Consider the following 23,564-nt stretch of genomic DNA (forward strand, 5'->3'; position numbering starts at 1 on the left):
TCTCACTGCAAGAGGCAAATGGTGGTCACACCAGACACCGACTGGTTTTCTGATCCACGCCCCTACCTTTTTTAAAGGTATCTGTGACCAACAGATGCACATCGGTATTCCCAGTCACGTGAAATCCATAGATTAGGGGCTAATGCATTTATTTTGATTGACTGATTTCCTTCTATGAACTGTAACTCAGTAAAATCTTTGAAATTGTTGCATGTTGCATTTACATTTTTGTTCAGTGTACAGTCGTGGCCAAAAGTTTTGAGAATACACAAATATACATTTTCACAAAGTCTGCTGCCTCAGTTTGTATGATGGCAATTTGCATATACTCCAAAATGTTATGAAGAGTGATCCGATGAATTGCAATTAATTGCAAAGTCCCTATTTGCCATGCAAATGAACTGAATTCCCCCCAAAACTGTCCACTGCATTTCAGCCCTGCCACAAAAGGACCAGCTGACATGTCAGTGATTCTCTCCTAAACACAAGTGTGAGTGTTGATGAGGACAAGGCTGGAGATCACTCTGTCATGCTGATTTGAGTTCGAATAACAGACTGGAAGCTTCAAAAGAAGGGTGGTGCTTGGAATCATTGTTCTTCCTCTGTCAACCATGGTTACCTGCAAGGAAACACGTGCCGTCGTTATTGCTTTGCACAAAAAGGGCTTCACAGGCAAGGATATTGCTGCCAGTAAGATTGCACCTAAATCAACCATTTATCGGATCATCAAGAACTTCAAGGAGAGCGGTTCAATTGTTGTGAATAAAGAATGATACCAACACATCCTCAGAGAGCAACTTCTCCCAACCATCCAGGAACAGTTTGGTGACGAACAATGCCTTTTCCAGCATGATGGAGCACCTTGCCATAAGGCAAAAGTGATAACTAAGTGGCTCGGGGAACAAAACATAGATATTTTGGGTCCATGGCCAGGAAACTCCCCAGACCTTAATCCCATTGAGAACTTGTGGTCAATCCTCAAGAGGCGGGTGGACAAACAAAAACCCACACATTCTGACGAACTCCAAGCATTGATTATGCAAGAATGGGCTGCCATCAGTCAGGATGTGGCCCAGAAGTTAATTGACAGCATGCCAGGGCAGATTGCAGAGGTCTTGAAAAAGAAGGGTCAACACAGCAAATATTGACTCTTTGCATCAACTTCATGTAATTGTCAATAAAAGCCTTTGACACTTATGTAATGCTTGTAATTATACTTCAGTATTCCATAGTAACATCTAACAAAAATATCTAAAGACACTGAAGCAGCAAACTTTGTGAAAATGTATATTTGTGTCATTCTCAAAACTTTTGGCCACGACTGTATATACACTACCGTTCAAAAGTTTGGGGTCACTTAGAAATGTCCTTGTTTTTGAAAGAAAAGCACCTTTTTTTCGTCCATTAAAATAACATCAATTTGATCAGAAATACAGTGTAGATATTGTTAATGTTGTAAGTGACTCTTGTAGCTGGAAGTGGATGATTTTTAATGGAATATCTACATAGGCGTTCAGAGGCCCATTATCAGCAACCATCACTCCTGTGTTCCAATGTCACGTTCTTTAGACTAGTTAAGTATCTGGAGCATCAGCATTTGTAGGTTTTAATACAGGCTCAAAATGGCTAGAAACAAAGACTTTTCTTCTGAAATTAAGTCAGTCTATTCTTGTTCTGAGAAATGAAGGCTATTCCATGCGAGAAATTGCCAAGAAACTGAAGATCTGGTACAACGCTGTGTACTACTCCCTTCACGGAACAGCGCAAACTGGCTCTAACCAGAATTGAAAGAGGAGTGGGAAGCCCCGGTGCACAACTGAGCAAGAGGACAAGTACATTAGAGTGTCTAGTTTGAGAAACAGACGCCTCACAAGTCCTCAACTGGCAGCTTCATTAAATAGTACTCGCAAAACACCAGTCTCAACGTCAACAGTGAAGAGCTTGACTCCGGGATGCTGGCCTTCTTAAACTTGGCAAAAGATCTCTCTAATAAACAACAAAGGCTTAGTTCATAAAGTTATAGAATTCAGGAAAGATGTGTCTGCTCTGTAATATTTGAGTAGTTGTGGCCTTGCACAGATGGCTCAGAGACTGAATTTGCATTGTCAGTGTATCAGCCTAATCCACATTCTTACCAGGTTACCTGGTTTGCAAATCACTAACAGGCGTTTCCTGAGTTTGATCATAAACATACTATGAGCTCCTTCTGTAAAGAAATGAGTAAATGGATAAATAAATCCATGTTTTAGGCAAATGAGCTTGTGTACCACTGTGGGTCTGGCTTAGTTGATCCCAGCTGCATTTGTCGGTAATCACCGGTGCCTTTTGGATTGGCTCAAAGGCACGCAACAACAACAAAAAAATATGCCAGCACCCCCTACACTTTGCCTAATCTGCTGTTTCACTGGGATCTTGTTCTTTGCACAAATGTGAAAGTGAATCTCTGCGGCAGAATGCACAGTGGCACATTAAACTGGGAAGAGTGTCTGCACACTAAAGCCCCAGACATTAAATCTGGGATTTACACTGGAATATAATTCCCTGAGGTGCCTTAAGAGATGTCTTCTTCAATTGAGAGGGATTTGATGCAGAAGTTCTTAGACAGAGCTTCAAGTATTTAGTTACCTTCATTTCCTCATTTCAGAAAATCTTGGAATTGAGAAAATCACATATTAGTTTGAACTAGTTTTCTTTAAGATATTTGAACCACTGTATAATAAACCTTACGGTTTTAAATAATGTATTGAATAATATAAACCTGAATCGCACTTATGTTGGGGCAAACAAATGCTCGAAATTGAAGGCTTGTTTTATAAACGCCTATATTTACAGTAGTTTTATTGACAATTTATGGGTGAATGCCTCCCCCTGGTGGATGTACTTGAACCTACCAGTGCAGATATGTTGCATTTTAAAGTGAATTATGTTGCATCATATATATCTAAATGAAAATCTATTATCGTACACTCCGCATAATAAATTACGTAAGACTACAAATATGCTACGGTGTATAGAAATGGTCTAATACATAATGTGATATTCTTTGAAAAATTCAACCAAGCGTATTGTTTGTCACTTCAGGGAATCCGTAGCTGTAACTTACGTGTATCTATGTGTGTTCCTGTCAAGATAAAAGTCCTCTCACAAACAGTTGCTTTCCTGTTGCTGACAGTCACACACCCACTCTCCCAAGAATGGCAGGGAAAAAGGCATTAGTAATCCTCTCTAAAGGTGCAGAAGAGATGGAAACAGTTATACCTGTGGACGTAATGCGTCGAGCTGGGGTTAGTAAACTTATCGAGTTAGCTAAATTGGATTACGCACACCAAACACTGATCTAGTTAAATTGAGATTGTGCAAACGTTAGCTGGCTGGCTCAATTTAGCTTGCTAAAAGCTGCATTTTAACTAACTAGTATTTTAGCAGATATTTTATTTACCTAACCACAGTCAAGTTGAAACTGCAGTCCAAGTTCGACATGCATGCAGATCTCTTTTTTTGTTGCTCTAACTAGCAAGGTAGGTAACGTTAGCTACAGCACAGCTATAACAAGCTAACTTTATGTTGTACTTAACTATTATCTACCTTAGCTGGCCAAATATAACAGACATGATGAACAACGGCAGTTGTATCCATGGTTAGTTAGCTAATGTGTTGCTAGTGTGTTGGCACATTCAAAACATGTAAGGTGAGTAAAAGGCCACTGCAAATGTCAAAGGTGACTGCACTGTACTACTGTAGGATAGGAGGCTGAGTTTTTCAACTGAAAAGTCCCATACTCCTTTGGTTATTGGGAATTTATGATTAAGGGGCAATGTCTGCTGATGGTCATTAAAGTAATTGTGATTTTGTTTGTGTCCACATCCTGCAGATTGCTGTGATGTTGGCAGGGTTGACAGGCAAAGAGCCTGTGCAGTGCAGCAGAGATGTCTACCTTGTTCCTGATGCCAGCCTGGAGGATGCCCGCAAGCAGGTCAGGTCCTGCCTCCACACCCTGCAGCCATATTAGTCCACACAGCATGTTGCGCTCTGACTGCATAACGTTTACAATGCATTCTGAATCAAATGTTTTCCCACTTTAAAACTTTATTCATTGATTAATGTACAAGGATGATGCATCGGAAATTGGTACTATAAATGTGTTATCCGTGACCTTGTATCTTATGATGCAGGGTCCGTATGATGTGGTTTTTCTGCCAGGGGGAGCTCTCGGTGCCCAGCACCTGTCAGAGGTAGGGATGCCGTTAATGTTTGGCATTCATTGCAAAAACCTTTAGCTGCAGATGAATCTCTCCTGTGTGTCCCTGACATTGGAAATATAATGTTGCAGGTAGATACTGTAACATTTCTCTTGTTCATGTTTTGGGTGAAAAACAATACATATATTTTTATGAACTATATTTTTCCTACATTTGAAATATAATTGAATTGGTATGCTGCTCTTGTTTATAAAAACAAGCAAATATACAGTGACTATATGATGCTTAATTCATTTTATGGTTTTAGCCCTTACAACTACAAGCTCTGTGAAAGTTGTTCCACAATAACTTTTAAATTGTTTTTCAGTCATGCTGGAAACATTGACTCATCTATTGTCCTCAATATTTATCAGACTGTCCATTTACTGAAAAGTCAGTGTTATAACACACATTCTATGAGAGTGTAGAGTGACTCAACTCTCTGTATGTGGCCTCGATTTTCTTTTGTAGTCGCCTGCTGTGAAAGAGGTGTTGAAGGACCAGGTGGACAGGAAAGGGCTGATCGCTGCCATCTGTGCAGGTACTGTTCCTTCTGTGAGAATGTACAAATCCACCTCTAGATTATGTCTCACACACTCCAGGATGTACCTGTGTCAATGACCACAGCTGGGGCAAGATTGCTTACATATAATCTTGAGTTAAATATGTAACCGGTGATTTCTGTCAGACAGGGCGTGCAGTATAAGGCTGTCACCTTTCCATTATTAGTAAGCAGGAAACCAATACACAATGAGATTATGATAGAACGAGATATTAGTGCCACTGACAAAGCCCACTACCTCTGAGATTTTCTGCCTGCCTGTGCCGATGAAGGGCACTGAAAGGATGTTGTGAATGAGGACAAGAGACCCATGTGTCAGAGCAGAGTAAAGGGCATCCTAGAAAACATCTGTTCCCACAGGAATATATAATGAACCTGCCAAATGGATGACCAGCAGCAGCGTCACATTGTGCTTAAGTGAAAATAATGCTTTCTATTTCTAATGTGAAAGGGGGTGTGAAAAGTGCTTGACTCAATTACTCCATGTATAGCAGGTAATGTCATAGACCCTTGGGTCTCCCATTTCATACTCTTTGTAAACAAAATCAGTGTTGTGGAAGACCATAAGTTTGTGCATAATAATCATCATCATCGTCATCTGAGAGAGAGATGCCTCCCGCTGTCCCAGCCCTGGACAGGCACTCTCTCTGGAGACGGGCGTTTGTCCAGCCTGGTGTCCTCAGGACGGGGCGGAGGCAGGCATGTAACGGGAGGAGCTTGGCTCTACTTAACTGGCAGGCTCCCGCTCTGCCTGCCAGAGAGGAGTCTAATCTTTAGACTGCATGGGAAGGCAGCCAAGGACCATGATCAATAGCTTTCTATTTATTAAGTCTGAGGATGAGCTTACTGCAGTGCTAGGACATTGCCAATGTTAATGCAGCAGACACGAACTCCATTATTTTTAGTCTCTGTTTTTCCCCCTTCCTCTAAATATGGTGTGCAGAGGTGGATTGAAACCGTATACACTATGTGGTTAATTTTAGATCCTATTTTTATGGTAGTATGATGTCTACTAATGAGTCTGGCTTTTAGTTGTGATGTCACCTCAATGTAACATGCAAACAAAAGTTAAGGTGTATTGATTATGACACCTCTGGGTTTTTGAGAAGGAATAATTTGACACCTTTTGTTGTCCAGCGAGTGCCATGTCTGTTTTGAACAGTTTGAAATGAATACAGAGAAAGATATTGGTCTAACTCCTATTCCCTCCTCACCTCAGGTCCCACGGCTCTCCTGGCACACGGTATTGCCTACGGCAGCACAGTCACCACCCACCCTGGTGCCAAGGACAAGATGATGACTGGTGGTAAAGCTACACAAACAGCCTGGCTGCCACAGGGCTAAGGTTTAGGTTAGGGTTGCACAGGGTCAGAAACTTTCTGGGAAATTTCTGGAAATTTTCCATGGGAAGTTAAGCCTAGGAATTTGGGGAATTTTGCTTCAATTCATTAAAAAAAGTTAGCTTATAACAGTGAACCTCCCACCAAAAAGGCAATTCTAGGTCTTGTGGCATATTTTGGTTAAACTATCCCCAATTCGATGGAATTGCAATCCTCTGCATGTGCAGTGCACTCTTCGGTCACACGTGCAGTGCACTCTTCGGTCACACGTGCAGTGCACACAACTACACTGTCTGAGCCAAGGACTACATACTTTTTGGTAAGTTTTGATTACAATACTGGGTGGGGTGAAAATATTTTATGACATACATTATTTTTTTGTTAACTAGTAAATAGTAAACTACAGCGAAGTGTTTTAAATCCTTTCTAACTTGTTAACAATTCCTGCTAGTTAGTTTCTGCTACCATGTGGGTCATAGCTTGCAATTCACCTGTTTCATTTTAAAACATTTTTCTTACGAAGGAGTTGTTTAAATAACTGCTTAACTATTTATCTGGACATGGAATTGTATTTGTTTAAAAAAATTTTTTTTTAAATCCTGATCTTTACAGGAAAATTCCACGGGCACTATCTGATGTGTGGAGACATTTCACTGCAGCCAATGTAGAAGGAAAATCTGTGTACATTTTGCAAATACTGTGCCAAATCATATGTGAAGAATGCAACAAAGATGCAGAATCATCTGGCCAAGTGCATAAAGTTCCCTCAGCGCTCACAACAAGCAACCTCTGACAAAAGTCCCTCTACTTCTATTCGAGGTGAAAATGATGAATCAGACACCTCATCGATAGCAACAGCTCATGGTCCTCCTTGAATCAGAAGTTTTTTTTACTCAATGGTGGAACGTAGTGAGAAATGCTGATAAATGTCTTGCTCGAGCTGTGTATACAACTGGTTCACCTCTGATGCTCACAGGCAATGTGTATTGGAAGAGATTTCTGAATGTTCTTCACCCAGCATACACCCCTCCAACCAGACATGCTTTTTCTACTCATTAACTGGATGCAGAGTTCAACAGAGTTCAAGTGAAGGTCAAGCAAATCACAGAGAAAGCAGACTGTATTGCAATCATCTCTGATGGGTGGTCGAATGTTCATGGGCAAGGAATAATTAACTACATCATCTCCACCCCTCAACCAGTATTCTACAAGAGCACAGACACAAGGGACAACAGACACACCGGTCTCTACATTGCAGATGAGCTGAAGGCAGTCATCAATGACCATGGACCACAGAAGGTATTTGCACTGGTGACAGACAATGCTGCGAACATGAAGGCTGCTTGGTCTAAAGTGGAGAAGGCCTACCCTCACATCACACCCATTGGCTGTGCTGCTCATGCATTGAATCTGCTCCTCAAGGACATGGCACTGAAAACAATGGATACACTCTACAAGAGAGCCAAGGAAACGTTTAGGTATGTCAAGGGTCATTAAGTTATAGCAACAATCTACCTCACCAAGCAAAGTGAGAAGAATAAGAGCACCACATTGAAGCTGCCCAGCAACACCCGTTGGGGTGGTGATGTCGTCATGTTTGACTACTGCAGGGGAAGGAGTCTCTCCAAGAAATGGCCATATCACAGTTTGCCGATTATGGACAGCCCCATCAAGAGGATCCTCCTGGAAGATGTATTTTGGGAGAGAGTGGTAAGCCTGAAACTCCTGAAACCTATAACAGTAGCCATTGCATGGATTGAGGGAGACAATGCCATCCTGTCTGATGTTCAGACTCCGTACTGCCCGGCCCACTTCACTGTTGCTCCAAGCAGAGGAAACTGCCGTTCTGAAATGCATCAAGAAGCATGAAGACTTCTGCCTGAAGCCCATACACGCCACAGTGTACATGTTGGACCCCAAGTATGCTGGCAAGAGCATCCTGTCTGGTGCAAAGATCAACAAGGCCTATGTTGTCATCACTGCTGTGCCTCGCCACCTTGGCCTGGATGAGGGCAAAGTTCTTGGCAGTCTGGCGAAGTCCACTTCCAAGCAAGGGCTTTGGGATGGAGATGCAATATGGCAGTCGTGCCAACGTATCTCATCAGCCACCTGGTGGAAGGGACTTTGTGGATCTGAGGCTCTTTCCCCTGTTGCCTCCATCATCCTCCAAATCCCACCAACATCAGCCACCTCAGAGCACAACTTGTCCTTGTTTGTAAACACACACACCAAAGCACGCAACAGGCTGACCAATACAAGGGTTGGAAAATTGGTGGCCATCCGGACAAATTTGAGGCTTTTTGAGCCTGACAACGAGCCATCCTCAACAAGGTTGGAAAGTGACAGTGAAGATGAGGCCTCAGAGTCTGATGTTCAAGAGGTGGACATTGAGGTCCAGGGAGAAGACATGGAAGCCTGAGAGGAAGACAACCAAAGCTTTAGTTTCTGGACTATCATTTTACAGATGCATGTTGAAAACGTTTTTGGGAGATGCGATAGATCATTGGGGATTATTCAATGTTCCCTTTTGTTCTATGAAATCATCCCATGTGAAGAGTCAACTCATTTAATTAAAGTTACATTTGTAACAAATTGTTTTTATTTTAATTTCTATTGGAAAGTTTTAATAATTTGCAATAGTTTACTTAAAAACAAACCTTTTACCTTATGTCTCCATATGATATGGTAAATATATCCAATGCAAAAAAACATCTACATTTAAATGGTATTAATTTTAAATTGCATATATTCCCACAATGTTTCTACCTCTGAATATTCCCCAAAATGTGCAACCCTAGTTCAGGTTGATTAATCTCTGCATTGTATAGCTACTTCATAGCCACTGTGGTGCTTGTTTGTTAGTTGGATGTTACACAAAATGCATGCACATGTAGGAAATCTTCCTGTATGATGACTCAGCAGGCTGTGTGGCAGGAAATGCAGCACAATGAGCAGATCCCAAGTACTACTGAACAGTGGTGACAAACGATTGTGGTCCTTTGTGTCCAGCAGAGGGTGCTGTAACAAGTTTCTTACTTTATGATAGTCATCAATACGAGGTCATTATGCACCAGCATTTGATTAGATTCAATCAGTAAACACCAACATAAATACTTCAAAGAAAGACTGCATATACACAAGTTAAATTACGTAGTAAATGCAAGAAAGTTAAACCAATGAATAACTTGATTTGAACAAGTGGTACTAAATAATTCCCATTTGCAGAGTATTATACAATGGTGTTTCTCTCTCTTCACCACTGTTCCTCTCCACTCCCTAGGCCACTACAAGTATTCTGAGGCTCGAGTCCAGAAGGATGGCCATCTGATTACCAGCCGCGGGCCAGGAACCAGCTTTGAGTTTGCCCTGGCCATTGTAGAGGAGCTCATGGGGGCTGAGGTTGCTGCTACTGTCAAAGCACCCCTGGTTCTGAAAGACTGAGTGGTGTTGAGCCTTTCAAACTAAAGCACTGTCAACTAAAACCCTAAGTACTCCGCACTGTTCATCATGGTACACGTGCCAATCATTGTGAACAAAGAATAATGATAATGACAGGATAATGTGCAATAGTAAGAAGATGCATTTTTATTATTCTCTTCTATCCTTCCCTGGGACATGTTGCCCCTGCACTTTAAGCATCAGTGATTTGGGATTGTTATTGCTTTTGTATAGGAAAATCAATGTTAAATTGTATTGATTTAAATATCAAATATATTGCCGTCTTCACTGTCCAAAAGCATTGATGTAGCTTCATCATTAAAGTCATCTGAACCCCCTTCAGACTCTTGGTACAATGACGGTATGTGTATATTTATAACAATGACACTGGAGGTAATATGAGAGTATGCATTCGACACGACAGTCAGAAATAACAAGAGCAGTAGTCACTGCCCTTCGCTTTCGTTAGAATTATCATCAAGCCATCAACAATGAAGCCGCAGCATGAAATCAAAGTTATATTTGTGTTTCATCACACAAATAAATGGCTACCGATCAGGTTATGGCTGAATAATCTTACTGAATCGACAATTCGAAAATTGAATTGGTTCAACAGTGCTGCTGGTAATCACGAAGGTTAAGGCTACGTGACGAATTCGACAATACATTTAGACTAAACAACAGATTTGAGAGCTTCACATATGATTTGACTGATTGCAGTAAAATGGATTACGGAAACACAGGTGGGCGTGGGAAACCTAGCTGCTAAATTGGTTGACAACGAGTATAGCCAATGAAAAGCTTTGAATGGTGGTGTCGTCGCGTAAATAGCCAATGAAGCATCGCCCCAAATAAACAGGAGTGAGTCTGCAGCAGCGCATGGTGAGTGTCAAAGCGGTAAAAACAAGGGGCTGGTGGTTCAGATTGACGAGCAGAGGACTTTTGACAAAACACAAAGGTAAACGGTAACTAATTGACGAGCAGAGGATTTTTGACAAAATACAAAGGTATACGCTAACTACTGTATACGGTATCAAATCACGTTGTCGCTGTGCAATGTCACGAATGTCGTGGTAATGTAGTATGGCACGTCCAAGTTATTGTTCACTCACAGCCATTTGAACTAGCTAACCTCCAGAATACAAGTTCTCAAGCAAATTATTGGGTTAGTTAGCTAGCCAGCCAACGCGATGCTGGATAAACTAGTAGTTGTTTACAATGTAATATTGTTAGTTAAACATTGTAAATTGGTATACAAAACATTACTTGTGATTTGACTGAGGGTGCTTCGCTAGTTAGCTAGCTAGTACAGTAACGTTATGTGCCACCACGACACGCTCTACAAAAAAATACCAGTGCACGAGAGACTGGCATAAGGTTACACAAAACCGCTGTTAATGGATGCCTTTTTGATTTTGTGTCCATACGGTAATCGCAGTCAACTAGTGATTGATTCTTCAAAACAAACGTGACCGCTCATGAAGCAGAGCCTTGTATGCCATTATGGGCTGTCTTGAGTCGGAACCCAAGTCTTCAGATTCACTTTGTAGAATCAGTAAAAAAAATTCACCTAGATAATATGTTTTATATTGGATATTCGGTTTTCCCTCGTCAATAGTTATTGAATTAAGCATGACATAATATGGTATATTCTGAATCAGGGATGGATGGAGAACCATACACACCTTAAAAAAAAGTGTCAATCATACCCATTAATATGGAATAGGTCCCCCTTTACTTCTACAACAACCTCCACTCTAATGGGATGGCTGTCCACTCGATGTTGGAACATTGCCATGGGGACTTGCTTCCATTCAGCCACATTAATTAGTGAGGTTGGGCACTGATTTATTTTATTTATATATTTAACTAAGCAAGTCAGTTAAGACATTCTTATTTACAATGATAGCCAAACCCGGACAACGCTGGGCCAGTTGTGTGCCGCCCTATGGGACTCACAATCACGGCTGGATGTGATACAGCTGATGTTGGGCGATTAGGCCTGGCTCGCAGTCGACATACCAATTCATCCCAAAGGTGTTCGATTGAGTTGAGTTCAGGGCTCTGTGCAGGCCAGTCAAGTTCTTCCACGCCGATCTCGACAAACCATTTCTGTATGGACCTCGCTTTGTGCACGGGGGCATTGTCATGCTGAAACAGGAAAGGGCTTCCCACAAACTGTTGCCACAAAGTTGGAAGCACAGAATTGTCTAGAATGTCATTGCATGAATTAGCGTTAGGATTTCCCTATACTGAAACTAATGGGCCTAGCACGAACCATGAAAAATGGCCTCAGACCATTATCCACCAAACTTTACATTTGGCGCTATACATTGGGACAGGTAGCGTTCTCCTGGCATCCGTCAAACCTAGATCCGGTAGTCTGTCATTGTAAATAAGAATTTGTTTTTAACTGACTTAACCTAGTTAAATGTAAAAAAAAAAAAAAACACAAAAAAAACCTATTAAATTGTGATTCATCACTCCAGAGAACGCTTTTCCAATTGCGGTGAGCGTTACACCACTCCAGCCTACGCTTGGCATTGCGCGTGGTGGTCTTTGGTTTGTGTGTGGCTGCTCGACCATGTGCTGACGTTGCTTCCAGGGACAGTTTGGAGTGTTGCTTGGTACATCCGAACATTTTTGGTCCTCCAATCGGTATCGGCATTGAAAAGTCATAATTGGTCGACCTCTAAAGTTCCAGTCAAACGTTTGGACACACCTTCCAAGGATTTTTTTTATTTTTACTATTTTCTACATTGTAAAATAATAGTGAAGACATCAAAACTACAAACTAACACATGGAATCATGTAGTAACCACAAAATATAGTTGAGAGTCTTCAAAGTAGCCACCCTTTGCCTTGATGATAGCTTTGCACACTCTTGGCATTCTCTCTAACAGCTTCATCAGGTAGTCAGCTGGGATGCATTTCAATTAACAGGTGTACCTTGTTAAAAGTTAATTTGTAGAATTTATTTCGTTGTTAATGCCTTTGAGCCTATCAGTTGTGTTGTGACAAGGTAGGGGTGGTATACAGAAGAGAGCCCTATTTGGTAAAAGACCAAGTCCATATTATGGCAAGAACAGCTCAAATAAGCAAAGAGAAACAGTCCATTACTTTAAGACATGAAGGTCAGTCAATCTGGAAAATTTCAAGAACATTCAAAGTTTCTTCAAGTGCAGTCGCAAAAACCATCAAGCGTTATGATGAAACTGGCTCTCATGGGGACCGCCACAGGAAAGGAAGACCCAGATTTCATTAGTTAACTGCACCTCAGATTGCATCCCAAATAAATGCTTCAGAGTTCAAGTAACAGACACATTTCAACTGTTCAGAATGAATCAGGCCTTCGCGGTTGAATTGCTGCAAAGAAACCACTACTAAAGGATACCAATAATAAGAGACTTGCTTGGGCCAAGAAACACGCGCAATGGACATTAGACCGGTGGACATCTGTCCTTTTGGTCTGATTAATCCAAATCTCAGAATTTTGGTTCTAACCGCTGTCTTTGTAAGTCGCAGAGTAGGTGAACAGATGATCTCTGCATGTGTGGTTCCCACCGTGAACCATCGACAAGGAGTTCTGATGGTGTGGGGGTGCTTTGCTGGAGACACTGTCTGTGATTGATTTAGAATTGAAGGTACACTTAACCAGCATGGCTACAACAGCATTCTGCAGCGATACGCCATCTCATCTGGTTTGCACTTAGTGGGACTATCATGTGTTTTTCCACAGGACAATGACCCAAAAAAACACCTCCAGCCTATGTAAGGGCTATTTGACCAAGAAGGAGGGTGATGGCGTGCTGCATCAGATGACCTAGTCTCCACAATCACCCGACCTCAACCCAATTGAGATGGTTTTGGATGCGTTGGACTGCAGAGTGAAGGAAAAGCAGCCAACAAGTGCTCAGCATATGTGGGAACTCCTTCAAGACTGTTGGAAAAGCATTTCAGGTGAAGCTGGTTGAGAGAATGCCAGGACTGTGCAAAGGTTGTCTACTTTGAAAAATCTAACATTTATTGTGATTTAACCCTTTTTTGGTTACCACATGATTCCAAATGTTATTTAATAGTTTTGATGTCTTCTATTATTCTACAATGTAGAAAATAAAGAGAAACCCGTGTGTGTGTGTACACACACACACACACCTCAGCAAAAAAAGAAATCCCTTTTTCAGGACCCTGTCTTTCAAAGATAATTTGTAAAAATCCAAAGAACTATGCATGTCTTCATTGTAAAGGGTTTAAACACGGTTTCCCATGCTTGTTCAGTGAACCATAAACAATTCATGAACATGCACCTGTGGAACGGTCGTTAAGACACTAACAGCTTAGACGGTAGGCAATTATGGTCACAGTTATGAAAACTTAGGACACTAAAGAGGCCTTTCTACTGACTGTAAAACACCAAAAGAAAGATGCCCAGGGTTCCTGCTCATCTGCGTGAACGTGCCTTTGGCATGCTGCAAGAAGGCATGAGAACTGCAGATGTGGCCAGGGCAATAAATTGAAATGTCTGTACTATGAGATGCCTAAGACAGCGCGACAGGACGGACAGCTGATCGTCCTCGCAGTGGCAGACCACGTGTAACAACACCTGCACAGGATTGGTACATCCGAACATTACACCTGCGGGACAGGTACAGGATGGCAACAACGACTGTGCGTTCCTGGTGTAACTCGGGCAATCTCTCCATCAGTGCTCAGACTGTCCGCAATAGGCTGAGAGAGGCTGGACTGAGGGCTTGTAAGGAATGAGTGTTATACCGAGGCCTGTACTCTGGAACAGGATCGAGGTGGAGGCTCCGTCATGGTCTTGGGTGGTGTGTCACAGCATCATCGGACTGAGCTTGTTGTCACTGCAGGCAATCTCAACGCTGTGGGTTACAGGGAAGACCTCCTCCTCCCTCATGTGGTACCCTTCCTGCAGGCTCATCCTGACATGACCCTCCAGCATGACAATGCCACCACGCACAGAACGAGCAGTATGGCTAATTTCCTGCAAGACAGGAATGTCAGTGTTCTGCTTGCGACGACCCCCGTATCTCAATTCCATTGAGCACGCCTGAGACCTGTTGGATCGGAGGGTGAGGGCTAGGGCCATTCCCCCCCCCAGAAATGTCTGGGAACTTGCAGGTGCCTTGGTGGTAGAGTGGGGTAACATCTCACAGCAAGAACTGGTAAAATCTGGTGCAGTACTTAATGCAGCTGGTGGCCACACCAGATACTGACTGTTACTTTTGATTTTGACCCCCCCCCCCCCCCCCCCCTTGTTCACTGACACATTATTCAGTTTCTGTTAGTCACATGTCTGTGCTATTGCACATAAATGCTAGCATGTGTTATTCTGCTTGAGCAATCTGTACAGTAGAGCAATGGAGGCCTGTATGCCTTCCCTTTTCTGGATGGGGTGTTGTGGGCCAGGGTGAAGTCACACTGACTCATTGGTTAAATGATGCAATTATAGAAGTCCTCTATTCAAGTAAGTAAATATATTTTGAAGATGGCTACAAGAACATTGTGTGCAGGCTAACTCAAATGATGTGCTAATGTAATATTACCATAAGAGCTAAACTGGGATATGATCAGACTTACCAGTGATGAAATGATTGGAGCAGACCCTAGGTCATCCTCCAGATCTTGATGGGCAAAACCATTTTTTTTCTCTTTTCTGACAGGTCTTGAGTCATAGCTCCATGGTGTTTCAGCCTTGTTAGAGCAGCCAAATACTGCACAGAAATTGACGGTGGCGATGCCAAAAACTAGTAGAGCCAATGTTGTCATGCAGCTTGGGTTAATCACTCTGTCAATAATTGATGCAGTGGTCTTCCAACATATCCGCCAGGAGGTGTCGTACGTCAACTGGCAACCCTCTGTTTGTGAATCCAGATATACAGATATGAGAGCCATTTGGTTCCAGGTGAAGACAGTCTTAGTACAGAAATGCAGGGAGCTTAACTGTCACTGGGTAGTGGGTGAGGGGTTAATATGAATGGGTGGGTTTTTACATAAAAAAAAATATATAAATGTGTGTATGTATACATACACACACACACACACACACAGTTGAAGTTTACAGACACCTTAGCCAAATGCATTTAATCTGCGTAAAAATTCCCTGTATTAGGTCAGTTAGGATCACCACTTTATTTAAGAATGTGAAATGTCAGAATAATAGTAGTGATTTTATTTCAGCTTTTATTTCTTTCATCACATTCCCAGTGGGGCAGAAGTTTACATGCACTCAATTAGTATTTGGTAGCGTTGCTTTTAAATTGTTGAACTTGGGTCAAATGTTTCGGGTAGCCTTCCACAAGCTTCCCACAATAAGTTGGGTGCATTTTGGCCCATTCCTCCTGACAGAGCTGGTGTAACTGAGTCAGGTTTATAGGCCTCCTTGCTTGCACATGCTTTTTTTTAGTTCTGCCCACAAATTTTCTATAGGATTGAGCTCAGGGCTTTGTGATGGCCACTCCAAAACCTTGACTTTGTTGTCCTTAAGCCATTTTTCCACATCTTTGGAAGTATGCTTGGGGTCATTGTACATTTGGAAGACCCATTTGCGACCAAACTTTAACTTCCTGACTGATGTCTTGAGATGTAGCTTCACTATATCCACATTTTTATTCCTCATGACGCCATCTATTTTGTGAAGTGCACTAAGCCCTCCTGCAGCAAAGCACCCCCACAACATGATGCTGCCACCCCTGTGCTTCACGGTTGGGATGGTGTTCTTTGGCTTGCAAGCATCCCCCTTATTCCTCCAAACATAACGATGGTCATTATGGCCAAACAGTTCTATTTTTGTTTCATCAGACCAGAGGACATTTCTCCAAAAGTACAGTCTTTGTCCCCATGTGCAGTTGCAAACCGTAGTCTGGCTTTATTATGGCAGTTTTGGAGCAGTGGCTTTTTCCTTGCTGAGCGGCCTTTCAGCTTATGTCGATAGAGGACTCATTTTACTGTGGCTATAGATAGTTTTGTACCTGTTTCCTCCAGCATCTTCACAAGGTCCTTTGCTGTTGTTCTGGGATTGATTTGCACTTTTCGCATCAAAGTACGTTCATCTCTAGGAGACAGAACGCGTCTCCTTCCAGAGCGGTATGACGGCTGCGTGGTCCCATGGTGTTTATACTTGCATACTATTGTTTGTACAGATGAACGTGGTACCTTCAGGCGTTTGGAAATTGCTCCCAAGGATGAAGCAGACTTGTGGAGGTCTACAATTTTTTTAATTTTTTTTATTTATTTTTCTGAAGTCTTGGCTGATTTCTTTAGATTTTTCCAATGATGTCAAGCAAAGAAACTGAGTTTGAAGGTAGGCCTTGAAATACATCCACAGGTTCACCTCCAATTGCCTGAAATGATGTCAATTAGCCTATCAGAAGCTTCTAAAGCCATGACATCATTTTCTGGAATTTTCCAAGCTGTTTAAAGGCACAGTCAACTTAGTGTATGTGAACTTCTGACCCACTGGAATTGTGATACAGTGAATTATAAGTTAAATAATCTGTCTGTAAACAATTGTTGGAAAAATGACTTGTCATGCACGAAGTAGATGTCCTAACTAATTTGCCAAAACTATAGTTTTGTGGAGTGGTTGAAAAACAAACACGTTTTAATGACTCCAGCCCTTTCAACTTCAACTGTATGTGTTACATACCACGTGTGTATGTATGTATGTATGTATGTATGTATGTATATATATATATATTACTGCTCAAAAAAAATAAAGGGAACACTAAAATAACACATCCTAGATCTGACTGAATGAAATAATCTTATTAAATACTTTTTTTCTTTACATAGTTGAATGTGCTGACAACAAAATCACACAAATAATCAATGGAAATCCAATTTATCAACCCATGGAGGTCTGGATTTGGAGTCACACTCAAAATTCAAGTGGAAAACCACACTACAGGCTGATCCAACTTTGATGTAATGTCCTTAAAGTCAAAATGAGGCTCAGTGTGTGTGTGGCCTCCACGTGCCTGTATGACCTCCCTACAACGCCTGGGCATGCTCCTGATGAGGTGGCGGATGGTCTCCTGAGGGATCTCCTCCCAGACCTGCACTAAAGCATCCGCCAACTCCTGGACAGTCTGTGGTGCAACGTGGCGTTGGTGGATGGAGCGAGACATGATGTCCCAGATGTGCTCAATTGGATTCAGGTCTGGGGAACGGGCAGGCCAGTCCATAGCATCAATGCCTTCCTCTTGCAGGAACTGCTGACACACTCCAGCCACTGTCTTGTCTTGCATTAGGAGGAACCCAGGGCCAACCGCACCAGCATATGGTCTCACAAGGGGTCTGAGGATCTCATCACGGTACCTAATGGCAGTCAGGCTACCTCTGGCGAGCACATGGAGGGCTGTGCGGCCCCCCAAAGAAATGCCACCCCACACCATGACTGACCCACCGCCAAACCGGTCATGCTGGAGGATGTTGCAGGCAGCAGAACGTTCTCCACGGTGTCTCCAGACTCTGTCACGTCTGTCACGTGCTCAGTGTGAACCTGCTTTCATCTGTGAAGAGCACAGGGCGCCAGTGGCGAATTTGCCAATCTTGGTCTTCTCTGGCGAATGCCAAACATCCTGCACGGTGTTGGGCTGTACGCACAACCCCCACCTGTGGACGTCGGGCCCTCATACCACCCTCATGGAGTCTATTTCTGACCATTTGAGCAGACACATGCACATTTGTGGCCTGCTGGAGGTCATTTTGCAGGGCTCTGGCAGTGCTTCTCCTGCTCCTCCTTGCACAAAGGCGGAGGTAGCGGTCCTGCTGCTGGGTTGTTGCCCTCCTACGGCCTCCTCCACGTCTCCTGATGTACTGTCCTGTCTCCTGGTAGCGCCTCCATGCTCTGGACACTACGCTGACAGACACAGCAAACCTTCTTGCCACAGCTCGCATTGATGTGCCATCCTGGATGAGCTGCACTACCTGAGCCACTTGTGTGGGTTGTAGACTCCGTCTCATGCTACCACTAGAGTGAAAGCACCGCCAGCATTCAAAAGTGACAAACATCAGCCAGGAAGCATAGGAACTGACAAGTGGTCTGTGGTTACCACCTGCAGAACCACTCCTTTATTGGGGGTGTCTTGCTAATTGCCTATAATTTCCACCTTTTGTCTATTCCATTTGCACAACAGCATGTGAAATTTATTGTCAATCAGTGTTGCTTCCTAAGTGGACAGTTTGATTTCACAGAAGTGTGATTGACTTGGAGTTACATTGTGTTGTTTAAGTGTTCCCTTTATTTTTTTGAGCACAGTGTGTGTGTATGTATGTGTGTCCAGTTGGTAGTGAGGAGGGCAAACACTTAAACACTTGTCAGGAGCACAGATGGTGCCCAGATCTCCCTTATGTCACTGCCTGGCTCCGATCCAGAGGAGAACATCCTAATACACTTCAGACACTCACTCTGGGCTTACAGCGCACACTCGCCTGGGAACTGTCATGTTAATAATGGAAAAGGGTTCGAAGAAGCCCAAGCCGCATTCTCCTATCCAGTGGTCCTTCAACTCCCAATGAAAATGCATGGAGAGCTGAGACATGGCATTTATGTCCCCTAGTCTTCTGTCTGTGGGACCCTGCCGGGACATGTGACAAGGGTTGAGGCGAGGTGGTGCAGCTGACACAGAAGCTGGAGATGTGACCAGCAATGTTACCTCTAGCCCGATACTGCCGCGCAGCTCCCCTGGGACTGCAGCGCAGGACAAAGAAATATCAGTCCACTGAGAGAAACGCGATTTAACTTAACTACACTTTCTAGAGCAGCGGTCACCAACTGGTCGATCTCCAAAGCGTTCCTAGTCGATTGACAAATATTTCTGCAAAAAACCTAATGATAAAGCCTTATTTTTTTGGGTGCTAGGTGCACCCAATTTCAGGTGCCCTACACGCGGGGTAGGCAAACTGTTGCCATTTTTAACCATTTCATGTGGCTGAAGGCCCAAACTCTGCCTTCCCGGCGGGCTCGGAGAGCATATCAAGTGCACTATTATGCCTTCCACTGGCCAATTGGCTGGCTCAGATTAGAGGTCGACCGAGTTTTATATTATTCGAGGACCTAAAAAAAGCCGCTGCCGATTTTATATATTTGTAATATAATGACAATTACAACAATACTGAACGAACACTTTTTATTTTAACTTAATACATCAAAATTTAGTCTCAAGTAAATAATGAAATGTTCATTTTGGTTTAAATAATGCAAAAACAAAGTGTTGGAGAAGAAAGTAAAAGTGCAATATGTGCCATGTAAGAAAGCTAATGTTTAAGTGCCTTGCTCAGAACATGAGAACACGTGAAAGCTGGTGGTTTCTTTTTAACATAAGTCTTCAATATTCCCAGGTAAGAAGTTTTAGGTTGTAGTTATTATTGGAATTATAGGACTATTTCTATCTATACCATTTGTTTCATATACCTTTGACTATTGGATGTTCTTATAGGCACTATAGTATTGCCTGCCTAATCTCAGGAGTTGATAGGCTTGAAGTCATAAACAGCGCAATGCTTGAAGCACAGCGAAGAGCTGCTGGCAAATGCAGGAAAGTGCTGTTTGAATGAATGCTTATGAGCCTGCTACTGACTGAGCGGTGGTAGGCAGACTGCTATATCAAATCATAGACTTAATTATAATATAGTAACACAGAAATACGAGCCATGCATCATTAATATGGTCAAATCCGGAAACACTCATTTCAAAAACAAAACGTTTATTCTTTCAGTGAAATACGGAACTGTTCTGTATTTTATCTAATGGGTGGCATCCCTAAGTCTAAATATTGCTGTTACTTTGCACAACCTTCAATGTTATGTCATAATGTACAATTCTGGCAAATTAATTACGGTCTTTGTTAGGAAGAAATGGTCTTCACACAGTTCGCAACGAGCCAGGCGGCCCAAACTGCTGCATATACCCTGACTCTGCTTGCACTGAACGCAAGAGAAGTGACACAATTTCCCTAGTTTAAAAAAATTCATGTTAGCAGGCAATATTAACTAAATATGCAGGTTTACAAATATGTACTTGTGTATTGATTTTAAGAAAGGCATTGATGTTTATGGTTAGGTACACATTTGTGCAATGACAGGGCTTTTTTTAGCGAATGCGCTTGTTAAATCATCACCCGTTTGGCAAAGTAGGCTGTGATTCTATGATAAATTAACATGCACCGCATCGACTATATGCAACGCAGGACAAGCTAGATAAACTAGTAATATCAACCATGTGTAGTTTTTTTAAATATTTTTTTTATGAAGATAAGTTTAACCTGTTAGGGCTAGGGGGCAGCATTTGCACGTCTGGATAAAAAAAATGTACCCGATTTAATCTGGTTACTAATCCTACCCAGTAACTAGAATATGCATATACTTATTATATATGGATAGAAAACACTCTAAAGTTTCTAAAACTGTTTGAATGGTGTCTGTGAGTATAACAGAACTCATTTGGCAGGCAAAACCCTGAGACATTTTCTGACAGGAAGTGGATACCTGATGTGTTGTATTGACTTTAAACCTATCCCATTGAAAAACACAGGGGCTGAGGAATATTTTGGCACTTCCTATTGCTTCCACTAGATGTCACCAGCCTTTACAAAGTGTTTTGAGTCTTCTGGAGGGAGATCTGACCGAACAAGAGCCATGGAACGATGATGTCCCATTAGACACCTGGCGCGCGAGTTCATGTTGGGTACCCTCGTTCCAATACGTTATAAAAGAGTATGCATTCGTCCACCTTGAATATTATTCATGTTCTGGTTAAAAAAGGCCCTAATGATTTATGCTATACAACGTTTGACATGTTTGAACGAACGTAAATATATTTTTTCCCCTCGTTCATGACGAGAAGTCCGGCTGGCTTAGATCATGTGCTAACAAGACGGAGATTTTTGGACATAAATGATGAGCTTTTTTGAACAAAACTACATTCGTTATGGACCTGTGACATCTGATGAAGAGAATCAAAGGTAATGGATTATTTACATAGTATTTTCGATTTTAGATCTCCCCAACATGACGTCTAGTCTGTATCGCAACGCGTATTTTTCTGGGCGCAGTGCTCAGATTATTGCAAAGTGTGATTTCCCAGTAAGGTTATTTTTAAATCTGGCAAGTTGATTGCGTTCAAGAGATGTAAATCTATAATTCTTTAAATGACAATATAATATTTTACCAATGTTTTCTAATTTTAATTATTTAATTTGTGGTACTGACTTGACTGCCGGTTATTGGAGGGAAACGATTTCCTCAACATCAATGCCATAGTAAAACGCTGTTTTTGGATATAAATATGAACTTGATAGACAATGCATGCATTTTTAGTTCTAACATAATGTCCTAGGAGTGTCATCTGATGGAGATTGTAAAAGGTTAGTGCATCATTTTAGCTGGTTTTATGGTTTTGGTGACCCTGTCTTTGACTTGACAAAACATTACACACAACTCTTGTAAATGTACTGTCCTAACATACTCTAAATTTATGCTTTCGCCGTAAAACCTTTTTGAAATCGTAAAACGTGGTTAGATTAAGGAGATGTTTATCTTTCAAATGGTGTAAAATAGTTGTATTTTTGAAAAATTTGAATTTTGACATTTATTTGGATTCAAATTTGCCGCTCTTGAAATGCACCTGCTGTTGATGGAGTGCACCACGGGTGGCACGCTAGCGTCCCACCTAGCCCATAGAGGTTAATGCTAGCTAGCAACCTACCTTGGCTCCGCTGCACTCGCGTAACAGGTAGTCAGCCTGCCACGCAGTCTCCTCGTGGAGTGCAATGTAATCGGTGTCCAAATATGGCGATTACCGATTGTTATGAAAACTTGAAATCGGCCCTAATTAATCGGCCATTCCGATTAATTAGCTCTAGCTCAGATGACCGCGTCTGCAGTAACGCAGCAGGCATAACGGAAAGCTACAGCAAAGTTGATACTGTGAGATTTCAAAACATTTAAAACCATGACTAGAGACTCAACAAATACAACAAAGCGCTTCTGTTTTTGAGTGAGTTTAAGTTCTTACTCGGCACTGTCAACACTTTGTATTAAACACTTTTACAAGCCATAAATGCACATTCCTACTTCCTATTTTTACTCAGAGCTACAACAAGCACTGCAGCCTTAATGAATGAGAAGGAAAGTGTATGGATAGGCTTGAGTTGTTGTTATTACCGGCTTGGGTATTTTTAATATCTAGGAATATTTCACTTTCTCTGTTCATAGGAGTAACAACTTTAATTTATGCATGACGCAGAAGTAATGCGGTGCGACTCGAGTTTCGCCATCAGCTGGAAGATGGTGTCCTTTTTGTGTCAGTGGAGGAAAGGGAGAGCAGAGGGATGTTCAGTCTGCTGCTCTCTCCCACATCGGAGTCTGACCACCAGATGCAGGCACCATCAGCCCAGTAAAATAAAAAGCTAATGATTTTAATGTATGCTCACTCAGCTGTGCATCACAAGTAATACAACTGATCTATTAGCGGTGTGATCATATAGCCTACATAGAAAAAATAAAACGAACAATCCATTTGCAGAGCAATTCAAGCAAAGCCAATATGCAGTGATAATGTATTGGGCCCATAGGTTACTTCACAAACCTCATTGCTACAGTACTGTTTTTAATTGGTTAATGTTTCATAGGCTTATGTTTTTAAGTCATGTTAAGAGAAATATCTGAGCGGTAGATCTCGGCTTGAATTTTGACTCGGTGATCTTGACTCAGATAAGGTTGACCACTGTTCAAGAGGTTTCCCTGTTAACACTATCGACGTTTCCCTTTACTGTGGCAATTGTTTGAATAAACTCTATTAACCACTTTCAATGCGACATACTGAAACAAAACTAACTATGCAAGGGATTTTGTTGTAGGCAGAACACATAGGAGTAGGATTCTATTGTGTTGACACTACTCTACACAGACTGGTGCAGCATAACCAATCAGAGCTGCAGTATGCCTATATGCAAATAGACC

The 23,564-nt window shown here is 42.0% G+C and overlaps 2 protein-coding genes across 6 annotated transcripts in view; both read left to right on the forward strand.

Moving 5' to 3' along the window:
• Positions 1 to 3,098: 3,098 nt before the first annotated feature.
• Positions 3,099 to 9,915, forward strand: park7 (parkinson protein 7). 2 transcript variants are annotated; one of them, XM_014133088.3, is made up of 6 exons: positions 3,099 to 3,284; positions 3,872 to 3,973; positions 4,173 to 4,232; positions 4,710 to 4,779; positions 6,020 to 6,106; positions 9,421 to 9,915. In XM_014133088.3, exons 1-6 carry the CDS (start codon positions 3,195 to 3,197, stop codon positions 9,579 to 9,581), a joined length of 570 nt encoding a protein of 189 aa, XP_013988563.1. In that variant the 5' UTR covers positions 3,099 to 3,194; the 3' UTR covers positions 9,582 to 9,915.
• A 518-nt stretch (positions 9,916 to 10,433) lies between these two features.
• kcnab2a (potassium voltage-gated channel subfamily A regulatory beta subunit 2a) overlaps positions 10,434 to 23,564 on the forward strand; it is a 145,231-nt gene continuing 132,100 nt past the window's right edge. For 2 of the 4 annotated variants that reach the window (XM_045691715.2, XM_045691719.2), the window contains exon 1: positions 10,434 to 10,536. The gene's annotated coding sequence lies outside the window, so the exon portion shown is untranslated. The remainder of the gene's footprint in view (positions 10,537 to 23,564) is intronic. The other 2 variants (XM_045691716.2, XM_045691720.2) reach the window with 1 other exon arrangement.

This window comes from Salmo salar, chromosome 12 (assembly GCF_965601325.2).
Source record: "Salmo salar chromosome 12, fSalSal1, whole genome shotgun sequence".
Classification (NCBI taxonomy): domain Eukaryota; kingdom Metazoa; phylum Chordata; class Actinopteri; order Salmoniformes; family Salmonidae; genus Salmo; species Salmo salar.

Bases quoted from the DNA above. Each gene is read 5' to 3' on its own strand.
- park7 (XM_014133088.3), top strand. From the start codon at position 3,195: ATGGCAGGGAAAAAGGCATTAGTAATCCTCTCTAAAGGTGCAGAAGAG. The intron at 3,974-4,172 runs GTCAGGTCCTGC...CTTATGATGCAG, and splicing joins TGGAGGATGCCCGCAAGCAG to GGTCCGTATGATGTGGTTTT. The intron at 4,233-4,709 runs GTAGGGATGCCG...TTTCTTTTGTAG, and splicing joins GTGCCCAGCACCTGTCAGAG to TCGCCTGCTGTGAAAGAGGT.